Source organism: Macrosteles quadrilineatus, unplaced genomic scaffold (genome assembly GCF_028750875.1).
Source record: "Macrosteles quadrilineatus isolate MER2022 unplaced genomic scaffold, UCM_ALF_1.0 Scaffold_2__2_contigs__length_208266976, whole genome shotgun sequence".
Lineage (NCBI taxonomy): Eukaryota > Metazoa > Arthropoda > Insecta > Hemiptera > Cicadellidae > Macrosteles > Macrosteles quadrilineatus.
In genome coordinates this window covers 114,455,712-114,479,121 of record NW_026542595.1, presented here as the reverse complement: position 1 = coordinate 114,479,121, position 23,410 = coordinate 114,455,712, and the positions used below count along the sequence as shown (strand labels likewise).

The window sequence follows — 23,410 nt, the reverse complement described above, 5'->3', positions numbered from 1 at the left end:
ACTCTCAATTATCATAAAACAGTAGAGGTAATGAACTAAATCAATACCAATAAACTTTTTTTGGTTGGTTTTAAAATATTCTAAAAAACATTTAAAAGATATATCAACAAAAAGTTTGTTATTATATGAAATAAAAGTACACAACATTTTGACGTATTAAACACACATTTACGAGTACAATTATGACTTGAAATAAAACCTGAAAAACTTATAATACCCAAACAAAATTACTTTATGAACCAAACAAAACAGTAGAAAAACCCCCCAAACGAATGAACCAAGAGCAAAACGCTTTTAAAACCCACTGAGGCGGCAAAGCGAGAACATATTAATGCTGGATAACAGAGGGAGCGAAAATAGTTGTAGAAACGTTATTAGATTATAAACTCGACGGGGAAAACATCTTTGATGAACGTCGAAGCAAAACCTAAACAAAGGGGGTGAAGGAGGGGTAATTATATAAGAGAGCTTCTCTATTCGATTACCGTTTGTGACAAACCTTCGCAGACTCATAACGATATCATTTCTGTCAAAGAGACAGTTTGAGGGGCGGGAAAGGGGGTTATTGTGGGGGGACGAAGGGGGCGCGAAAATAAGTCCGGGAGCGGCCGGGGCCAGAAACTATGCCAAGAATGTGCAATTAGTGACTCCGAGCGGGAAACGCTCAAGAAAATGAAAAGAAAGATGTGAGAAACCCCCCGCCACCCCTCCCCTCCTATATAGACGTTCAGCTAAAGGGTTGCTTACTCGGCGCATCATTAGAGGGGGAACTGTGAGAAGGGTATAAAGAACAGTGTTTACGTGTACATGATTGAGTTGAACGTTGTTTCTCGACAATAATAAATTATGTTGATTGAAATAAATGTATTTAATTAAGTGTTGATATTATGACGTGTATGTGAATTTTATTTGTTTCACTATTTGCGTTGCTCTAAGGATATTAAAATATTCTACGTAACGTTTTCTTATTTATTGATACATTACGAACATATTTACTGTTGTCGTCTAGTCAATATCCCCTTGTAAATAATTTATATTGATTAATTTGTATTGATTATGTACGTAATGTAATAATTACAGATATAAAACAGTTACAGAATACAGGAATAATTACAGATTCGATACATAAATTCGTGTCTCAGCTTACTAGTAGACCAATCTCTGCGATAATTTATACATTTTCACCTGATCCACCCCTTACAGCTATAGTAGATCTAACCCTCTTATCATTTACCTACAGTACCTATTTATTTGGATGTCTATCTTATCAATCCACCTCCTTATCTACACGTTAATAATACATCCACATATCTTATTATTTATCCATTTTACACTCTCCCCCTTATCTTATCAATCATCCTTATCTCCACACATAAAATGGATCCACCTTCTTTATTAATTACCTATTTTTCATGTGTATACTTATCAGTTCACCTCTTTATCTCGACATATAATATATCCACATCTCTCATTTATCCACTATACTTTCCCCCTTATCTAATCAATCAACCTTATCTCCACACATAAAATGGATCCACCTACTTAATTAATTACATATTTTTCATTCATATTCTTATCTCAACAATCCACCTCTATCTCCACATACATAACACATCCCACTCCCTTTTATTTGTCCACTGTACTCGCCACCTTATTGTATCAATCCTTTTTATCTCACATAAAATAAATCCACCTATACCTACCCACTTTTTCATTCTCCTGCTTATCTAATCAATCAATTCCCCTCCACAGACAGATCCATGTATTTCCCTTTTTAGCCACCAGAGTAAACCACATACACAACCACCATATATGTTGTATATGCTTGGTTATACTACCTCGTACGTCTCATTTATAGTAACTAGTAACATAAACACCCCCTAACCACTAACGCTTGTTGACCTTAGTAACCAGTAACCGGTTATGTCCTATTCCGCCCGAGTTTTATTTCGCCCGTAGCCTAATTAGTCTCAATTCGCCCACGGTCCCAGATTAACCCTTATAATCCTCAGCTCTACCTGTGTCAGGAGTCTCATTCCATCCACGGAGGCGAAGCCCCACCTCCTAGGTACCCACCCTCCCCCAACTATGACCCCCATCACCTTTCACCTCCTACTAAACGATTATTGAAACTTAAAATATATGTTCGACAAACCAAGCGAATTTTCTTTATATGTAGTATTAATGTAATGTTGGAACACAAAGATCAGCATTAAAGTAAAAAGTGGCATGTTTCCTTATTGATTGGTTAAGTTAAGCTGAAATAAACAAAACAGAATACAGTAATACCTTTTTCACCACTCTATGATGTTTTTAGATGTTTTACACACGTTAATTGGTGGCTGAAAGTTACGTTTTGCTGGCCATGCCAGCTGTCTTCGTCATTTGGGGACCGAGCAGGTTTTTACATCCCTAGGGCCACAAAATCAGCTTCCCCCTTTCTTAAAACCTGAATGCATATTAAATACACAAATCAGTGTTTCTGTATTTTAGTATTTCAGTATTTCCAAATAATTTAACCTGCTTATTAACACATTTTAGACGGGGAGACAATCATACTCTAACAACACATGGGCAGTAAATTGTAGTAATCTGTTACTTTTATTAATCCGTAGGAAATCCTGTAAAGTGGAGTGATTTCAACCATTTCATGTGGTACATGTTTGACCCACAAACTCTGGGTTAAAACACAGTCATAATCCACTTTCAATAAGCTAAAGCAGCAAGCAGCAACACCATGAAAGTTTATTAACGTATTTTAACGTGTTGTCTGCCAGTCACAGTATATTCCCTGCATCATTCTCACGTTTTTCAGTGGAGTTTCTCTTAGAACTTGTCCCGAAGTTTTGAAAGTATGGATTCATTTGTCAAAATAGGTTTCATAACTCTTGTAGCTGTAAGATTTGGATAACAATTTTCATTTTCTCTTTTTGAACAACGTATATTATTTCAGTCTCCTGAATCATAAAAATAAACTTGACCGTAACAACTCGATCGTTGAATGGATTGCAGTGTTATTGTATGTTTCTGTTTACCGTTAAACGCTATAATCCAAATAATTTAACTCGCTTATTAACACATTTTAGACGGGGAGACAATTATACAGTAACTAACAGCACATGGGCGGTAAATGTTATTAATCTGTTATGTCGTAAACATTTATAAATATAGATTAGGCCTACTGTTGAAGCTTTTCCATATTTGGGGGAGGGTGAGATCCTAGGAGGCGGGGCTCCGCCTTCGTGGATGGAATGAGACTCCTGACGCAGGTAGAGCTGAGGATTATAAGGGTTAATCTGGGACCGCGGGCGAATTGAGACTAATTAGGCTACGGGCGAAATGAAACTCGGGCGGAATAGGACTACACGACCAGTAACCAACCCCCCCCCCCCCACCAATGCTTCTCTAGGTTTATGTCTGCGTCTTCGCCGTTTCAATCCTTTGATAATCACCGCTCCACAAAGGCGCATTCCTCCCTTTGTCCTCTCCCCACCCCGCCTCCTCAGTCCCTCGCACTTAGAAATTAACTTTGCAGCATTTTTCCGCCGGAATATATAACGGCCATCATTGTTTTCGCCCAACTTTCTTTATCTTCCCGCTCAACTGTTCGCCCCGCTTCATCCTTTGCGATTTGTCGTCTCAAAGATTTCCGTAATCAGTAATCACCGTTTGAGCTCTGAAGTTATTAAATTATGGTCGAGATAGAATCAGAGAATAAAGAGAATGGGTTAGAACTTAAATTACCACTCAAAACAGGTTCCGATGAAAACATATTGATAAACTACGAATGAAACCGATTGTAAACGGATAGTTGGTTAGAATCTGTATTTTTTAATTAATAATTTATTATGTAAATAAATTACATACTTCTTGCTCCATCAAGCTAGCTGCTGAACGCAAAGGATAACAAACAATAGGAATAATTGAGGCTAAAAAAATAATAAAGTACACAACGATTTTAATCTTGATCAGTTAGAGTATAATTTATTTCTTAGGATTGATATTGAAGTCTTCAATGTCACAATGTAAATTTCCTTTAGAATATTTCTTTCCAATTTAAATCTTTTCCAAAATGTATGCAAAAACTTGTAATGGTCCCTCTTGATCCAATAAATGAACTAATTACTTCAATTGGAAGAAAACAATTACAGAATTGAGAAAATTGAAACAACAAACAACATTAATGACTTAAAGGCAGCTTTTAGTCGTTACAGAAAAGTATAGAACCATATCTTCTTTGATGACGGTAAAAAAAATGTAATTTAAGAAAAAACATACATGTAAAAAAATCATTATAACGTGTATGGCGTTTATATAAAAAATTAAATAAATTTCCTACACTCAGCATAACATTTTTCACACTTTCCAAATTATGTTGCGTTTTTCCCGTTGTTGCGGTTTTTATGCATATTTGATGCAAAGTGTGCAAAAACAACGCCATCCCGAGCGAGACGATTTAATATGAATAGAATTAGAACGATCTCGACCATCACGCAATGAACGTTCTGGTCTAGATATTCTTCGTCATCTTGCAAATCCTACACTATTCCTGGTTTGTTTTCACTCTAGCCCGAAATTTGCTATATTTTCAAATTTTATGTCACAGTTCCCAGTATTTATCCAATTTGATTTCAAAGAATAGTTTTAATTCCTAACAAATTTTGCGTTTGGCCTTTTCAACAAGTCCGACACTACAGTATTGAATTATGTCTATTGCAAATGAAGTAAACTTGCCTAACCTTTTAAGCAAACCTAACCTAACCTAACCTCACCTCCTAATCAAATCTAACCTAACCTGCCATAACCGGTAACCCAACATGCATAGGCACGATTTTAATGGTTGCGGTCCAAGATGTATGGAGTAAAAGTGTACTCCATACATCTTGGTACTCCATACACTTTTACTCCATACATCTTGGTACTCCATACACTTTTACTCCATACATCTTGGTTGTGGCCCTCTACTTGAAAATTTCCCACACATTTAAATAACCAGTGCCTGTTGTATACCAAAAATCTCTATTTTAATTCCAATTTCATTCCCCACATTGTTTATTTATTTCATTCCAATCCAACCTTAATTTTAATTTGTCCAATTTTCACTACTAGATTAATAATCGTACTACATCCCTCATTTTATCGTTCTAATTCCATCCCATATCTCCATATTGTTTTAGTACTCCAAATTGTAATATTTTTCAAAGTTCTCTAAAAATTAAATTATAACTGAAACATGATCGAACGTTCGTAATCGAATTGTGCGTTAGTCAGGGAAGATAACTAAATTACTTGGACATTTCAAAATCAATGTTTACTGATAAGTAACCCATCTGACTTAATATTAACACAGATTTACAATCCAGTATATTTAAACACAAACGGAATTAAATGAATTAAATTCAATAGCGGAGAGATACATTTTTATAGCACGCTCCTTTATAGTAGCGAATAAGTAAACCCCGTATTACTGGACTGTGGACTCAATAACTACTTTTCAATGACGCGATACATAACCAAAAACAAAAATATCACAAAATAGTTACTAATCAATCCAACAACGATGTCAAAACCTTTGTTAAATTAACTGACTACTCATCACATGTTTAAAATGGACTTTTGCACATTTCCAGTCGGTTATCCCCACGACAAAAACGAAAGAAAAAACAGACACGAACAGCGAACCGTAAAATTCGCCGAATAACAAAGAACGGAGTAACCCCGCTGGTGTCCTCCTGATTGCGAACAGTCCTGATTGCGAACAGTCCAGACTGCGAACATGTTTGGGCCTACGAGGTGGAGGGGGTCGTCCGTGGGGTGGGGAGGATTTCTGATTGCGAACACATTTTGAGTGGTCGGGGTTTTCAACCCTTTCATAGAAACCCTTAACAAAATGATTTAGCCTAAATCACAACTTAAGACTGGTAATATACATAATGGAGAGGATGAATGTTCTTGAAGAGGTTATCTTTATGAGACGTAGTATAATTTTACGTAAAGCCGATTGTATATTAACAGACAAATCCTTCCAAACTCACAAATTCGTCCTGATAATAGGTATTTAACGTGGCTGTTTATTTAAAATTAATTATAATGTGTTTGACTTGAACAAGCAACAACAATAACCAAACAATCTCAGAGTAAAAGAAATAAAACAATAATTTCATATGAACTAGGGTGCCTGATGCTCGAAATCAAGCAACTGTCAAGTACCGGTATTATACAGAAGTTATTTTAAAACTACAGTAATAACAGTCATAATTTTCGATCAGTTTAAAAGACCCAACTAAATGCTTATGATTGTAACTAATTGAAATACTCACGCTATTTAATAGCGCTTTGTAATAATAAACGCTTCGTTTATTTTAGCATTTTTTGGACCCGGCCTTATTTTTTAGTGTTTTCTACAAATGTTTTCCGACTTAAAGCTACCAGTAAACCAGTAAACATTTCTTGCATGTATTTATTTGATCGGACTTTAGGTAGGTTTACTTTACCACTGTGACAACATGTGTTGTATATTCTTCATGTTTTTAAGTTGCTTAGCATAACTGGCAAAAATGATTCATCTCCCCAAGTGATTGTGTACCTGGATTCCTTACTGTGAGACCAGGCCTCTCCTCTACTCTTCTCATACGTATAAGATTTCATATTAATTGTCTCCTCCACCTGTTTTCAATATTTCTCCTTTTAACTCAAGAAATTGTCTGTTCTTCCAACAAAACTGATTGAGTTTAGATTTCTCTATAACCTCTTAATGATTACAAACATCAATATTTACTCCGAAAAAGCTGGTGAGTTTCTTTTTATATACAGTTGTTTTTGTTTTTAAATTTGTTTTCAATGTAATTCTTATGGGGAAAATGCGACCCTTGAGAGCCTCTCATGCCCTTAAGGGTAAGGGTTTTTAAATTCTAAAACCTTTATGCAAAACTACAAATTGAGACGAATTATTTGACACCTCAAACGTTAAAATCGGCCCAGAAATAACGGAGGAGTTTGGTTCACAAAGAACAGCGCTGACGTATATAAGAGATACTGACTATAGTTTAACACAATTAACCGAAATAACATGCATTTGCCAATACCACATTCCAAACTCAATCATTACCTAAAAAAAACATCGTCAACGAGCAATTTAAATAGCAACTAAAACAAATACAATACTTACATACATCTTACATCCAAATTAACATGTAGCCTATATGCATTACACATTACAACATGAATCATTCAATCACATTCCAACTCAATCATTACCTAAAAACATCAAAAACAAGCAATTAAAACTCACGTTCAACAACAGCGACTAAACCATCTTAACAGATTCCAAAATATTTGTTAGCAGTCTGGACGACTCGTGTTCAGGTAGTCCACAGCATTTTTGAGGTGTTCGCAGTCTGGACGATTTTACCCTTGTTCGCAATCTGGACTGTTCGCAATCAGGACACAACCGACCCGCTGTGGGCGAAGCACACACGCACACACACACACACACGCGCATGTATAATTAATTAACAGTGTGTACACGCAACCCCTTATAGGGGAGGGGGGAGAGAGGAATCCGCTATTGTCATATGATGTGTCGGCTCTCAGTCAAACGCTCCTTATTGAAATGAAAACGTCACTGACATCAGAGGGGTTGGGGTGACGAAGGAGTTGAATTTAGGTGTCGCTAAGGTAGTTGTGATAAATATTTTAGAAGTATATGACTCCAAGGTGTTGTAGAAGTGGGCGAGATACAACCTCGAGAAAATAGTGAAAAGAAGCTACTGTGGCAGCGAGTCAAAATGCGGAAGCCATCGTCAAGAAATTGTGATGCATAGAGGAAACACGTCAAATAGTAATGGCATCGATGGATCATAACGTCAAAGAGTCATAAAGTGAAACGTCAAAACGGCGAAAAGTCATATAAATTGAAGGATAAAAACGTCAATGAGTCATCATTTATAGCGTCAAAGAGAAATGGAATAACGTCACAAAAGAGTTAAAACGTCAATATGACATAACATCAACAAGATGTCGCGTCAAAGTCATACATTCAAAATGGAACAACGTCACAAATGCATCAAAACCGTCAAGGTGACAACCTCAAGAAGATGTCACGTCAAAAAGTCATACATTAAAGATGAAATAACGTCACAATAGTGTCAAAACGTCTATATGTCACAAACTCAAGAATGTGTCACGTCAAAGAGTCATACATTCAAGATGGAATAACGTTACAAAAGCGTCAAAACATCAATGTGTCATAAACTCAGGAATATAAGGCACGTCAATGTGTCATAAACTCAGGAATATGCCACGTCAATGTGTCATAAAACTCAGGAATATGCCACGTCAATGTGTCATAAAACTCAGGAATATGCCACGTCAAAGAGTCATTCATTCAAGATGGAAAACGTCACAAAAACGTCAAAACGTCAAGGTGACATAACCTCAAGAATATGTTACGTCAAAGAGGCATACATTCAAGATTGAATAACGTCGCAAAAGAGTGAAAACGTCAATGCGGCATAACCTAAGGAAGTTGCCTCTTCATTAAATCAATTATTCGTTTATGTGTCGAATAACTAAGGAATAACTTAACCTCAACGAATGGATCACAACTGTTGCTTTAATTTCCCTCCTCCTTTCTGTCTAACCACGTTATTTTTGGGCAATTTTATCCTAACTATACCAACCTTACAACACAATATTTACCTGCGGAGATTCCTCCCACACTTTTATTCCAATTACACAACCACGGTAGCTGACCAACTGCTAAATAACTTATCTCCTGACCCGGGAATTTCTTGGCGAATCCGTTCTGCTTTTGTGGCCGGCTTGGAATTCCACCGGTGTTTCTACTCCCACTAATTGTAACTCGAGAAATAAGTTCATAAGGGAAATAGGTTAACCCGTACACGTAAACATTTTTAGTTTTAGTTTACACTGTATATATTTCTATTCGTACACAAAATGTTACGTCTTAAAATTAGTATTTTGAGGAACTGCAATACTTGCAATATTTTTTCATACACTAAAAAAGAATTTTTGAAATTGTCTTCGAATGTAAATTTATTTTTAAGATGTAACACGTTTTATCTAACATGATGGAAAAGCTACTAACACTACTATATAATCGAAATAATTTGTACTACACTCATAAATGTCAGTCTACATATTTTATTTAAACTATACACGATGCAAGAAATTAATTCTGTTTTGATATGCGATCACAAAAAAGTGGGAGACCAATAAAAAATACGTTAGATATAAAATAATTAAAAATTACCTCTTAGTAATATATACCAATTTTGTAAAAACATGTCTACTCTGCATACCCTTTATTATTTTATAACATTTATAATTTACAGTACATATATTTACAAATATGTGTACAGTTTGACTCGAAACATAAAACAAAAACTTCAGACTATAAATAATTGAAAGCCATAAATGTTAAATTTGTACGTAAAATACCCCCGCCGCAGCAAACCTGCAGACTTAGCGAATTTCCATCTGCCTGATTAGATTTAAACTAAAATGTCTCCTTAAAAATATCACATTTATTCCCTATTTAAACAGAATTAGTTTAATGAGTACTTAGGTTTGCTGCAACAGGGAGGGTAAAAGTTTTTTTTTTTAATGTAAAATATTAAAAGGTACTGTGGTTTAGTAAGAAATTAATGTATTTTTCAAATTTGATCAAAATATGTTCATAAACAAGCAAACTACAACAGTTGACTTATTCTCCATAAGAATAACATGGGAATTTTAAAATTACAATTTTTTTGAATTTTCTCCGTAACAATTAGGCGCATAATAACGCTTCAATATACTAAATTATTTGTTTTTTTAAGCTCTACAAAATGGTTTAAAAAGAAATTGTGAAATTTTGTGTTTTAGGGTCAAAAATGGGAAAAACCTATTTTTACCCCATAAAACCCCCCATAAACCCCCGTTCCCATAGTCCGATCATGCTGGTTCGCGAACTCATTCAAGGTTATCCTGCCTTACACCTTCAAACCAAATTTTATCAAAATCGGACAAAAATTACTCAAGTTATCGTGCGGATGGACACACACACACACACATATATATATATATATAGATATATAAAAATTTGAACGAATGGTGTTTTTGGCCTCTGGGGACATCAAAATGAAAAAGTAAATCGGTCCTGGGCTTAGGTCTTACCATGAGACCTACGGTAATAGCTACTTCCCTATAGGGAAATTCGCTAAAAGGAATATTATGCAACCCTCATTTTCTAGTAATACCCATAGTTTAAAATAAACAATTCTCTAGCGCAGTTCAGCCCATTTATCAATGAACTGTCTTCATTCAAGATATAAATAAAAATTTAATCTGAACCTGAAACTAATTTAACTTCACCCAGATTTAAATCAGATTGTTGATTCCACCCCTAAACATTATTTTACACTAACCATAACTTGTGCGTACTCAGTAATAAAAAAATATACAAACAAAAACTCCCACAGTTTCACAAAAAATAAACTCACCCCTACATGCTCGGATTCTTGTGCAGGGAAAAGTCCACATTGTTCATTTTCATGTAAATCGCCAGAGCGAAATAGCTTTTCGGAAGTGTCTTGGACGCAACACAAATTCATCACAGGGGACAATTATTGTGACCCCCCCTCGACCCCCCTACCACGTGACCAACCCCCCCCCCCCTGTGGACGACAGATTGCAACATTCCTACGTACACCGTCGTTCGCCATTTGCATTAAATCTTGACCCCGTCATCGAGATAAGGAATCGTCTGTAAGAAATTTCGGGGAAGTTTATTCGGAGATAATTTTCCACGTGCTCACCTTACACTTGCTACAAGAATTTGTATTAAATTTAATATGTGTTAATGTTGTTTTTCGGGTAGTGCATTAATTGCGCCAAGAGTTCCTTAATTGCGCCAAGCACAAAACTAGGTTGGGGTGAGTTTCCGGCAGAAGGAATGTTCTTGTTTACGTGTAATCCTAACCTTATCCATCCTATCCTAACCTAACCTAAGCTAACATAACCTAAGCTAACCTAACCGACTCTACTATACAGTCATTGAGGGCCGCCATCCGGGTGGCTTCCTAGAGTAGTTGGCGCAATTAATGCCCACCCGCTTTTTTGTTGTTTTTAGCTGATTAACCTATAGTCTGAAATCACATACCCATTAATAGAAACAATAACGTTACAAATGCGACTATTTTTGACCAGTTCAAATGTAAATTTACGATTGATGGAAAAAATCAAGATTTGTACACGGCACCCCCCCCCCCCTTCCCTCCTTTATATCCCGAAGTAGACATCCTATTTACAAAGGTAGTAAAATGTTTCCATCCAGCTTATGTCACAATCAAGCAATATAACTTAAATGTAATACAAACGTCTCCATTACATCATTAACTACTATTCTAGCTGACCTATGCGACGACATCTCTGGTCGAAGTATAAAACGTTGTAAAAATAATCGACGCTCCCGGCAAGTTTGAATGTCCTTCGTCAGTGTAAAAGAGTATTGCGAGTATTAAGATTACAACAATAATAAGATATAAATATTTTCATCAAATTGAATTGACATTACAGTATTGAAACGAATACAAGCCTGTGACATTTGCGGGTAAACTCGGACACGCCCTAAGCGTAGACCAAGGTTACGAGGTACAACACTAGATCCAATGTAAAACTATGGAAACAGCTCGGAGCTGTTCAAAAAAATGTAGATATTGACGTAAAAAATAGGGAAATTCTAAAGAATTGCATTAGCTTAAACCATCCGATACTATTTAGAACCTAACTATTTAGAATGGAAATGAAAATAAAATTGGAGCAGTCGACAACGTACGGTTTTCAATTACTTTTTTTTTACACATTGACCTTTGAAAGCCCGACACTGATTGAGAAGAAGGCGTTAGAATGAAACCTGAAAGGAACACGAATGAGAGGAAGACCTTGCGGCACCTGGAGAAGAACAGTGGAGGAGGCTGTGAGCTTAGGGTCATCTGAGGGACCTGGCACAAGATAGGGATGGATGACGGGCTCTTCAGGACGATTCCGTCTCCCGAGCGCCGAATCTCCCGAGCGCCGCGTCTCCCCAGCGCCGAGCAGGCTATCTGGCATAATCTGACAGTTTTGACAGCCGAATTGGAATTCACAAAAGCAGCGAACTACGGTAAAGGCGTGTGCCCCAAATGTTTTTTGTTGCTTTGTCACAATCAGCGCTGGAATGACGTTAATTTTACATACATTCCATTGCAGACGTGATACGTTTCGAATTCTAAATTAACATTTAATTAATATTTTTAATTCAGCTTACCGACTTCTTACTATTGAGATGTTCGCACTTAATCTTGAATGATTAACCTAACCTAACCTAAACTATACCTTCCGCAAAGATTCGTGGCGGCTGAGGGTTACTTAACCTAACCTTTACTGCTTCACAGATTAAGCTCATTGATACGATTTTAAAATAGAAGGTATTAACCCTCGTCACTTCTGCATCACTGAGCAGACCCTTTGGTAATGTATGGCCTCGGCGCTGGGGATACTCATTTGCCTTCGGCGCTCGGGAGACGCAACGCTTCTGGACACCCTATATGAGTCCAGGAGCTACAGGAGATAAGTTATTGACTTTTTAATTCAATGGACTGGGAGGGAAACTTTTTCAAAAGCAACCACCCCTGACTACATCCCACTGTAAATCTTATGAAATCCCTTTACTCACCGTACATCTTCCCCTCGTCCGACAGTATGATCTTGCGACGGCCGCATGGCGGGTAGATGGCCAACGCCTCTTGGAAGCTCTGCTCGATGTCCGGACTCCAGACTCCTTCGGCGTCCGCTGCCGCCAGATCCTTGTCGTCGTCACAGTCGCCGACGTCCAGCTGCGACTTGGAGTCAGGGTCAGCGCCCGGTGGCCCGGAGCTGGTCGGAGTCCACGCCGAGGAAATGGTGCCAGCAGTCGAGAAACCTGCGGAGGAAGTCATAAGTAAGACCAATGGTTGAAACAAGAACGACTAGTCAAAGAGTCGTGAGTCAGGTGTCATGTCGTAAATAGCTCGATACGGTCATAGGTTCAGTGTCAAATTTGTAAACTCCACAAATGTTGACGTAGAAGTTGAAACCGACTGCTTCGAGGGACATCTTCACATTACCTTGGGAATTCATTGTTAAGACCGAGTCATTTTACTTCTCCTTTACGTGGATCTGACATTATAATCTGTACGATGGAACCTGTCCACAACATAGTCGTGGTTAGGGGACAGGTTCCATCGTATAGACTATAGCGACGGTGGTTACCTGACGGCATAAGAGGTTAGAAGTAGACAGCCAAAACTAACATACACTAAAATAGTTTTATCAAATTCTTCCTGAATGGGCTAAAACGAGAAAGAATTAATCATACTTCTGGTTTCTGACAAATAGTGCGTTTTCTGTCAGGTCTGGCCATAGCAAAACCTAACTTAACCTACACTAGTCCGATTTAATATACAGGGTGAATAAAAAGTCAAGACCCCCCCTCTAATATTTTTCCAAGTAAATTAACAGAGATATCCTTTTGGTGGTCGAGCAATCTTAGCAGGAAGTTTCATTTTATCATTTTGAAATTTTTGAGTGTCCCCCCAAAAAGGGGGATTTGGGGGGCAACTCAAATATTTTAAATGTAAACCCCCTTCAAGTGACACCTCATTTTGAAGTGTTTACAAAAACTTAAAGAATGGTGAAAACTAGAGGTCGCTATCCCTTCTCTATCCAAAATGGTAGCCCGTCAAATGTTGTGGAAAATCAATGGTAAAATTGTTAATATTGGCTGTCATTTTGGATAGAGAAGAGATAGTGAGCTCTGGTTTTCACCATTCTTTAAGTTTGTTTAAACACTTCAAAATGAGGTGTCACTTGATAGGGGTTTCTATTGAAACATTTTTAGTTGTCCCCCGAATCCCCCCTTTTAGGGGACACTAAAAAATTTTAAAAGTTAACCCCCTTCAAGTGACACCTCATTTTGAAGTGTTTACAAAAACTTAAAGAATGGTGAAAACCAGAGCCCGATATCTCTTCTCTATCTTAAATGGCAGCCAATATTAACAATTTTACCGTTGATTTTCCACAACATTTGACGGGCTACCATTTTGGATAGAGAAGAGATAGCGACCTATAGTTTTCACCATTCTTTACGTTTTTGCAAACACTTCAAAATGAGGTGTCACTTGAAGGGGGTTTACATTTAAAATATTTGAGTTGCCACCCAAATCCCCCCTTTTGGGGGGACACTCAAAAATTTCAAAATGATAAAATGAAACTTCCTGCTAAGATTGCTCGACCACCAAAAGGATATCTCTGTATATTTACTTGGAAAAATATTAGAGGGGGGGGGGGTCTTGACTTTTTATTCACCCTGTATTGTATAGTGAATAGGTTTGAAAACCAGTATGGTTATACATTTATAGACTAGGGTTGGAAAATGCATTCTATTATATCCATATAATAAAAATGTTCTGCTTGAACTGTTTGTTCCAAGAGCGAACCTAACTTAACCCTGGCTTAAAACTAAAAAGTCATTCACAAAAACTGTTGGTCAGCCAGTATTGAATAGTAATTTTTTATTAATCTCCTTTAGACAAAAATGAAGCATGATGCCAACAAAACGAAGAAAGGTCGACACAGACGTAAATAACAACTATTTCTCTAGTGAAACTACAAACTAGCTTTAATTTGATCTTGCCACGAAGACAAACTTGATATTCAACTTATGACATTTCCTTCAATTCTAAGAATTGTTAAGAGTTGTCCCGTCTAAGTTAAATCCGATCCAATTGACATTTATTCAGTTTCATACTTCAGTTTTGATAACTCAACTGTGAATAAAGTACGTTTCATTTATGTGAATTAGAAATTATAAATTTTACATTTAAATCATTTTCCTTAAGTAAACTACCAGATTCTTTTCTAAACTATCCCATGCAATTTTTTTATGAGATTAAAAACGTTCAATGTATTTTAAAGTAAGCTTTGAATAAAGTTAATAGTATGATCATAAAAAGTTAAGAAAACCATTAAAACTTAAGTTATATAATTAATTGATTTTCGTGGTGGGAGATCCCCCAATAAAGATAGGTTAAAAGATTTTCAAGTGGACTCCAACCTCCCGGGCATTATATCACATGCTAAAATCCATTGGGGTTTGGTGTGATTTGAACCCCTTTCCTCCAAATTGTGGGTCAAATTCAGTAAGCTCATTTATACCGAGGAACCTGAAGATTGATAATATAAACCGATAACATCAGGTTGCACAGGAACCTGAACAGCAATTAAACAAATCAATAAGCTCGTCATATCGATGGTCTGAATATTATCTGAATATAGTATAAATCGATAAACTCATCGAAGTACGTGGATATTGATAATATAAATCGATAAACTCATGTTATCCAGGGACCTGAAGAGTGACAAAATAAATCGATAAGCTCGTCATATCGAGATAAATGAATACTGATAGTATAAATCGATGAACTCATGTTATCCAGGAACCTCAAAAGTAACTACGTAAATTGATAAGCTCGTCATGTCAAGGTACCTGAATATTTATTGTATAAATCGATTAACTCATGTTATCCAGGAACCTCAAAAGTAACTACGTAAATTGATAAGCTCGTCATGTCAAGGTACCTGAATATTTATTGTATAAATCGATTAACTCATGTTATCCAGGAACCTCAAAGGTGACTACGTAAATTGATAAGCTCGTCATTTCAAGGTACCTGAATATTGATTGTATAAATCGATAAACTCATGTTATCCAGGAACCTGAAAAGTGACTACGTAAATCGATAAGCTCGTCATATCGAGGTACCTGAAGATAGATCAATTAGAGCACACAAGGTTAGTGATACTGATATTCCTCACACAGAAACACATTTGTAGAGCTCCAACAATGTTTCAGCAACAAAGACAGCAGGATGTAACTTACTCGACCAGATTGGCAGTTGACATATCAGTAGTCAATTAGAAGCAGTGGGTGAGGCGGAGGACAACTAGGGCATGGCACGTTTGTTTATAAACAGCGGAGTAGAGGTTACGGCGAGGGTCAACGGCCTGTGACGTCACGAGCGCTCCGCCGGCCGTTGGTCATCACTGATCACTCGCCGTAACAAAACCGACCATTGGCGACCGTGCGGGAGCGCTGTATGTGTTTGACGGTCAATTGTTACAATGGTGTTTCAAGTGAAGGAGTATGAATAATGAGTGAGGTACCGTTGATTACATATATGTTACTGTACCGTGAAATACACACTCCGTTTCTGTATTAATTGTAAATGATAATTTGTAGTCTTTTAGTATTTAACAAAGGTAAACTTCCTAAAATTAATGGCTTTTATTAGCTAATAGTTTTTAATGAGCCATGGCTGTGACCAATAACACCTCAATGAATGGATAATAAGAATGTATCATATGTAACAACGAAGGTGGAAAACTTGCTGCCGGGTTTCCCGCGTTGGCGCGACATCACTATTGTTTTGGAGGGAGATGATGACTCACACGTGGGCGAACCGGCCCTGGGCTGCTCAGCCAGTCGATATAGTGGAGTTGGCGTTAGTTTGTGGCATTAAACCCATCATACTGTCAACAAAAGTGGTAAAATGTTGGCACAAATCAACGATATCATCTGGTATGTCAATATAGTGGAGTTACCGTCAGTTTGTGGCATTAAACCCATCATACTGTCTACAAAAGTGGTAAAATGTTGGCACAAATCAATGATATCATCTGGTCTGTCGATATAGTGGAGTTACCGTTAGTTAGTGGCATCGAGAGTCAATTGTACAATCTATGAAAGTTAAAACGTTACTACAAATCCACAATATCCTCCGGTCTTTCAATATAGTGGAATTAGCGTTAAGTGGCATTGATCCCCGTTATACCATCTGCTAAAGAGGTGAAATGATACCACAAATAAACTATCTAGTAAGTCTTTATAGTTTTTTGTCCTAGGACGCTAGGCAGGAGCCCGGGATTGTTTTTCACATTACTTCAGGCTAGACCTAGGGGTTGCGGCATTATCACTTAGATAAAATCCATTGGTGATTTGGCGGGATTTGAACCCGGGACCTCACGGACCGAAGTCCCAGGCTCTAACCACTACACCAGCTCGCTCCCAGTAAGTCTTTATAGTGGAGTCAATGATAATTTGGTACATTGCACGTAATTTGTATTACCTGCAATATTTGTATACCACTCTGTAACGGCTTAAAGCCTGAGCCAGTCCCAGACACAGGAGCAGTAGACAGGTCACATCATACAGGCTCAACCCAGTCATAGTTTCGACCCAAATAAAAGGTTATCAATCCTTAATGTTTTAATTGAAGCCAAAGAGAAAGAAACACATATGCCGTACTGTTGAAAAATACACTTAGGTTTCAAGATGTTCGGATGCATTCAGGGCGAACAGTGTCGTTTATTCGACACATAGAAACAACAATCTATAGTCAAAAACAAATTTATTGTCTTCCAAAACAACTGATAATTCGAAAACAAAACGGTCCAACAAAACAGAAACTTCAAATCTGTAATCAAAGGGGCGCTCAAAGGGTAGCAACAAAGCTGAAGAACCGAGTAGGATTTAATTAAAAACAATCTGTCAAACAATACTGCAATGAACGTGTATAAAGAAGTAATAAATCAAGAGAAATAAGAAGCGCCAATAAAACGGCGGGAAGAAAACAAAAAGCGTAAATCTGGGAATAAAAGCGCTCGGTGGGAAAACTTGTGTAAAATATTTAAAGAGTTTCCTTTATCTGTTTTGTTTGATCGCAAGAGGGAGGGGACTCCAACAAGTGTCTATTGATTCAATGCTACGCTTACTTTCAATTCGGTGGCTTACAGGGCGGACTTTTCAGCCCGATTTTTTTCAGATTTCTCTCTTTTGATTTGCCGTTTTTACGGATATTTTTATTGTTGGAAGATGGTCAATACGATAATAAAATTAAGAGTTAAAAAAACGTCTGTACTACTTACTTGGTAATTCCATGCAAAATATAGCTGGAAGTGTTAAAATAAAGTAAAATTTATTTGTTCATTTTAAATTTACCTCAAATTGTCTTTATACTTTAACATTTGTTAAACGTGTTAATAAATTCACAGTACAATTAAAATTTTTATTAAGTTAGAAGACATATTATTATTTTGGCTATCTATAGAAATACACTTTTTTTTAATTTCTTCATAAAAAAATTTTAATCGTGTTTGCTTCGCTCAACTGGCTTTCACTACTTAGTTTACCTGTTTTAAGGCAATCAGGCGAATACTTCTATAGTCAAACTTACTATTTAATATAGTTTTGTCTTCATTGCAACAAAATGAAAATCCACGTCGTTACATGTTTTATTTACTTTAAGAAAAAGAATTTGGCGGAGTTTATGATTGCTGTGAAAACCTTTCCCTTTAAATTATTATTGGTCCTGAGGTACTTTTATCGTTCAATATTTAGATTTAAAAAATTTTCTTTCTAAGATTTTAGAAGTTTTATTCCATAAACAGAAATACATAATATACATAGATAGACTGTTTTGGGAGCTAACTTATAGATGAAGCGAGGGATCGAGGGGGTTTTGGGACCTTAGAATGAAGCGAGAAGACATCTTATAACTGCCTGAAGATGACTCCAATGTGAGTTGAAACCGGTAGCAACTCAGCTACAAACAAGATCGCATAAATGCAGGTATTTTACACCAATTTATAGTATTTAAATGCGATCAGGAGGCTAAAATTCAATATAACTAACTTATAGATATGTTCAATGTACGAAATTTTCGTTGAATTATTTAATTGTCTTCGAGTGGTGCAGGAAGTAAAAATATAGTTAATTACCACCCTAAAATAATGTTTTCGACCACATTTCTGGAACTCTGAACTACAATTTGTGACGGAGTCACCTTAGGCCCTTGTAATGCAATAAATACACCATCCAACCGATCAATTTTCAAATTTCCTTCCGAACAGAGTGTCATTTAAATTAAACTCTAAGAATAAGTCACAAATCGTAACACGATTTAAAACAGCGAATCCCCTTAGAGAACGCGGTAAAATTCGCGAAGTTTGAATCAAAACCGAAACAGAAGATTAATTAAAAACTTTGTTCTCCGAAAGATTTAAATGAGAAAGTCAGCGTTAAAATTAAAACGGAGGTAAAGAGTTAGAACGAATCAAGTAGCAAGCCGGGTGTTTTAATTACATTAAGTTTGACTACACAATGCGAAGAAACAGAGACGAAAATATTGCTTTGCGATTTTTAAAAGGGGGATTTTTTATTATTTCCTGTCTAAAAGCTTACACCAACTTGGTCCATGTATATCAGCTATAAAAAATCAGCTGAGAAAAACTCAGGTTTCTTTTGCACAATGTATGTAGAAAGCATTTTATTTATTATCTTTGCACTATTCAAAATCAATGCTTTACATTGACTTACCACTATTACACAACACATAAGTACACAATGCTGTTAATTTATTCCATTGCTGTATATACTTTGAGGTAGATATTCCGTTCATTTTAAGTTGTACACATTTTATTTTAAACTATCAATCTACTACTACTACTACTACTACTATTACTATCTTATCGTCATACAATAATTAATTTTGCCTGTTTAAGCATATTTTATGTCTGATCGCGTTTGAATAGGAAATGCTTGGATTTAGGAGATTCTAATAAAACTTAACAACACTTATTGCGGTGTTCCCCGTATTAGTAAACCTAAGTACAAAACATATACTTATTGTACATTAGACAAGTCCGAAGATAAGATTCATTTATGAACCTTTTATCTAAACATATAATAAAGCAACTGAAAACTCCCTTACTTGTACATACAAATAATTACTAAAAGCCAATCTGGTTGATGCATTTTGGCCAAATAGAAAAAAAAACACATTGACTTGACTGAATGATGTCTTTAACAAGCTAAAAATGGCTAACTTTAGTCTGTATGATGGAACCTGTCTCCTAACCCCCCATCTACTTGGGACTATTCCAGGCATTAAACAATTGGCCACTCCTCAGGTAGAAGTAGTATTAGGAGACAAGATTCCATCACACAGGCTATAGTACTGAATTTTGCTACAAAACCACCCTTCCTATACCAGCCCCCCTCTATCTTAAATCTCCCCGTCTCTAATAATAAGCAAGGGTCACCCTATTTGATCCCAATCAGTCAAACGCGTTTTGTATTTGAGAGAGTTAAGAGACGATAAAAGGCGATAAGAGTTGCATATGGACATCTACTTAACGATTCAAAACTAAGATTTTATATCTAGTCTGTTAACCTTTTGACAGCTTTATTAGGGATTGTTTGTGATGGTGGGTAGGACGTATATTTTTAAAACCACTGCGAAAATATTTCGATCATTGTAACCCAGGATGCACACAATCAATATAGGCTGCTTGAATTGTTTTGCCGTTTCTAGCACATTTTTACTGTTAGTTTGTATTTTTTTTTAAGTTATAAATTTTTTAAGTTGTAACAAGCGGATATTTATAATATTCCATTTTATAGTATAGTATTATTGTATACCATTTTTAAAGTCTTTGAGATTGTATTTAAAAAAACCCATCTAAGTTTTGTAGTTAAAACATAATTCGTAAAACAAAAACACTTTTATAATTTGGTTAATTTATAAGGAAATACTAACTTGAGAAATATATACACCAAAAAATATTACATAGATTTGTCACACAAATTGAATATTTTAATAAAATATAAATATACAATCACGTATAGAATCGAAATATGGTTTTAATATAATACGAATGGTGATATAATTTCAAATATTTGAAATAAAAATATTAAATATTAAATATTAAATATTAAATATTAAATATTAAATATTAAATATTAAATATTAAATATTTAAAAATATTAAATATTAAATAAAAAATATTAAATAAAAAATAATAATAAAAAGACTTAACATTTTAAAATGCAGCAATCGATGGGTGAATATTTAACAATGTATAAATAAACATGCAAAATTGTATCTAAAAACTGCATATTCACCTAAATTTAAATACAACCGAATTCCGGTCCTTAAAATAGGAATAGTCTATTGAAATACAGTAGGTGTATATATAATTTTGAAAAAATATAAAAAAAATTTAAATAAATATGTACAACTATAAAATAAAAGTACTAAACATTTATTTGCTTTGTGAGGAATATTTTAGTAGTACTGTATATATCCTTTGAAATAGGAACACTGTAAGCTTACGTATATTTTAAAATAGTCATCCAACAGATTTTTAAAAATCGCATTTTCACGAATATAAAATTCCAGCGTACAGCTCCCAACTGGTCAAATATTAACAAAGGTAAACTCCAACCTCCCCTCGGCGTAACTTAAAACAATTAAAATTCTCGTAAAAATGTAAAAGGCTGCAGCCGACGGGGAGGTGTATTAAACCGTTTTACGGCGGAACAGTAAAACAGGCAAAAGAGATAATCGTAGTCGCGCCGGCGGCGTGGAGGGGGCGAAAACAGAGCTACTGGCAAGTTATAGGGTCATGATGTCCCCCCGGAGGGGGGATTTATTTAGGGGCACAGCGACCATTACCCAGTATCGTTTATAAGCTGTAAATTTGGTGCATAATAGCAGCTCTCGCGGCCTGGAATGTGGGTTTTAATATCGCCGGGAGTTTGAGTGGGGTGAGTGGTGGGGGGCACGCAAACAGATCCTACTGATAGCCGTACTAGGAACACGGAGTGGGGGGAGCACCGACTACTGTACGGCACGCACAGATGAAGAAGTGACGCTACATACGCTTCGTGACTAGGTGACACACCTTCCGGGGAATGCCTGGGGTGAGATAACAGCTGATAAACCCCGCCACACGTCACCTCGATAACAAGTTCAGAAGTTTAAATTGTTCATAACAGAATTCGTAACCTTTAACGAGGTTCACTTCATGGTGACATATTTAGTAAATTAAAATGGTATGAACAGTAACAGCATGAAAGTGGCATTGTTAATTATTGACGAATTTACTCTCATTTGGGAAATAATTGAGATATAAACTTTGGAGCTCAAATATACTGTTCATAATTATATTTAAGTTTATATAGTGGGGTTGTATTACATTTTGACAGTTTTCTACCAACACTTTTTTTAATAGGCCAATAGTTTATGTGATTAGATTTTGTAACAAAAAAATAGAATATGTAGGCTTTAAAATAAATTCAGTAACGATTTTCTCGAGAAAAAAAGTCTTGCCACCTAAACTACTATTCATTTTTCAATTCGTTGACTAATAATCAATAACATTTTAACAAAATACTAAACCTAGATTTGTAAGTTTTATAAAAAATATACATACATTCATTCTTTCCAAATATAACGAACTACTACTCTAAACATTTTTTTTATTAATTGAAATTAACTAAAAGACAATAAATCGTTACTCCTTTAAGATCAATTTATGAGACTTTCTAAGCAAATAAGATCGCCGATTTTCTGTTTTATTCCTGACAATCGATCGAATCATTCAAACCTCCAAAAACACAGCCTAACAAGCGATGGTCAAGTTTTGGAGGGAACCGTAATGAACAAGTTGGACAACAAAACAAGTGTAACAGTAACAAGCCCTAGACCAAACAGTTGCAATAAAGACAGCACTACATTGCTGTTCGCTTCACCAACATTGTAACCTGTTCACCAAACGAGAACCTAGTCCAGCTTTGTTCTACGCGAAGCTTCACTTTGTTCAATTATGTTGTTGGAATGGTTATGCATTTTGACATTTTAATTCAAATGATTGTGAATCATTTCTTACATAGGACATTATATAGGCCAATAGGTATTCAAAAATGCAGCATCTGATCTTTGAGATCAACCACAGGATGAAAGGTTGAGGCAAAAAGAATGTTAAAATATATTTTAAAATGATGTATAGTACAACCAACAACTATTAAATACTGCATATAAAAATTGTTCAATTCCACAAACGACTTCTGTGGGTAGTTCTCCCTGCCATATCCTTCTACTCCAAGATTGTTTAAATGTTTTCTTTAAATTCCCTTATAGAATATATTAGGCTAATTAGGTTTAGCCTAGTAGTTAGATTTTAATTAACTCAAGAGACATTTGGAAAATCACTGCCACATACTTTAGTTCTAATATTTGTGTATTGTGTTTTACAAATAAATTTTGATTCCCTAGGTTTACATGACACCCTTTAATCTGCCCAACTTAAACTTAAGGTTAAAAGAAAATAAATCATCTTCCATAACTCCGTTTGTCACTACAGCTTCTTTCTTGAACGTCTTAAGTCGACTCTTGATCTCAGATGGCTACTTTATTAGATTTGCCTAAAACCCATTCTAATTTAACTGTCATAAAAAAAGATCCAGTGGTTGTGCATTTTACAAACT

At 35.9% G+C, this 23,410-nt stretch overlaps 1 protein-coding gene across 6 annotated transcripts in view; it reads right to left on the bottom strand.

Moving 5' to 3' along the window:
* LOC128985514 (transcriptional enhancer factor TEF-1-like) overlaps window positions 1-23,410 on the bottom strand; it is a 130,962-nt gene that overhangs the window by 15,484 nt on the left and 92,068 nt on the right. For all 6 annotated transcript variants that reach the window (XM_054405089.1, XM_054405085.1, XM_054405084.1 and 3 more), the window contains exon 3: window positions 12,719-12,964. In XM_054405089.1, the coding sequence (XP_054261064.1) occupies window positions 12,719-12,964 (246 nt within the window). The remainder of the gene's footprint in view (window positions 1-12,718; window positions 12,965-23,410) is intronic.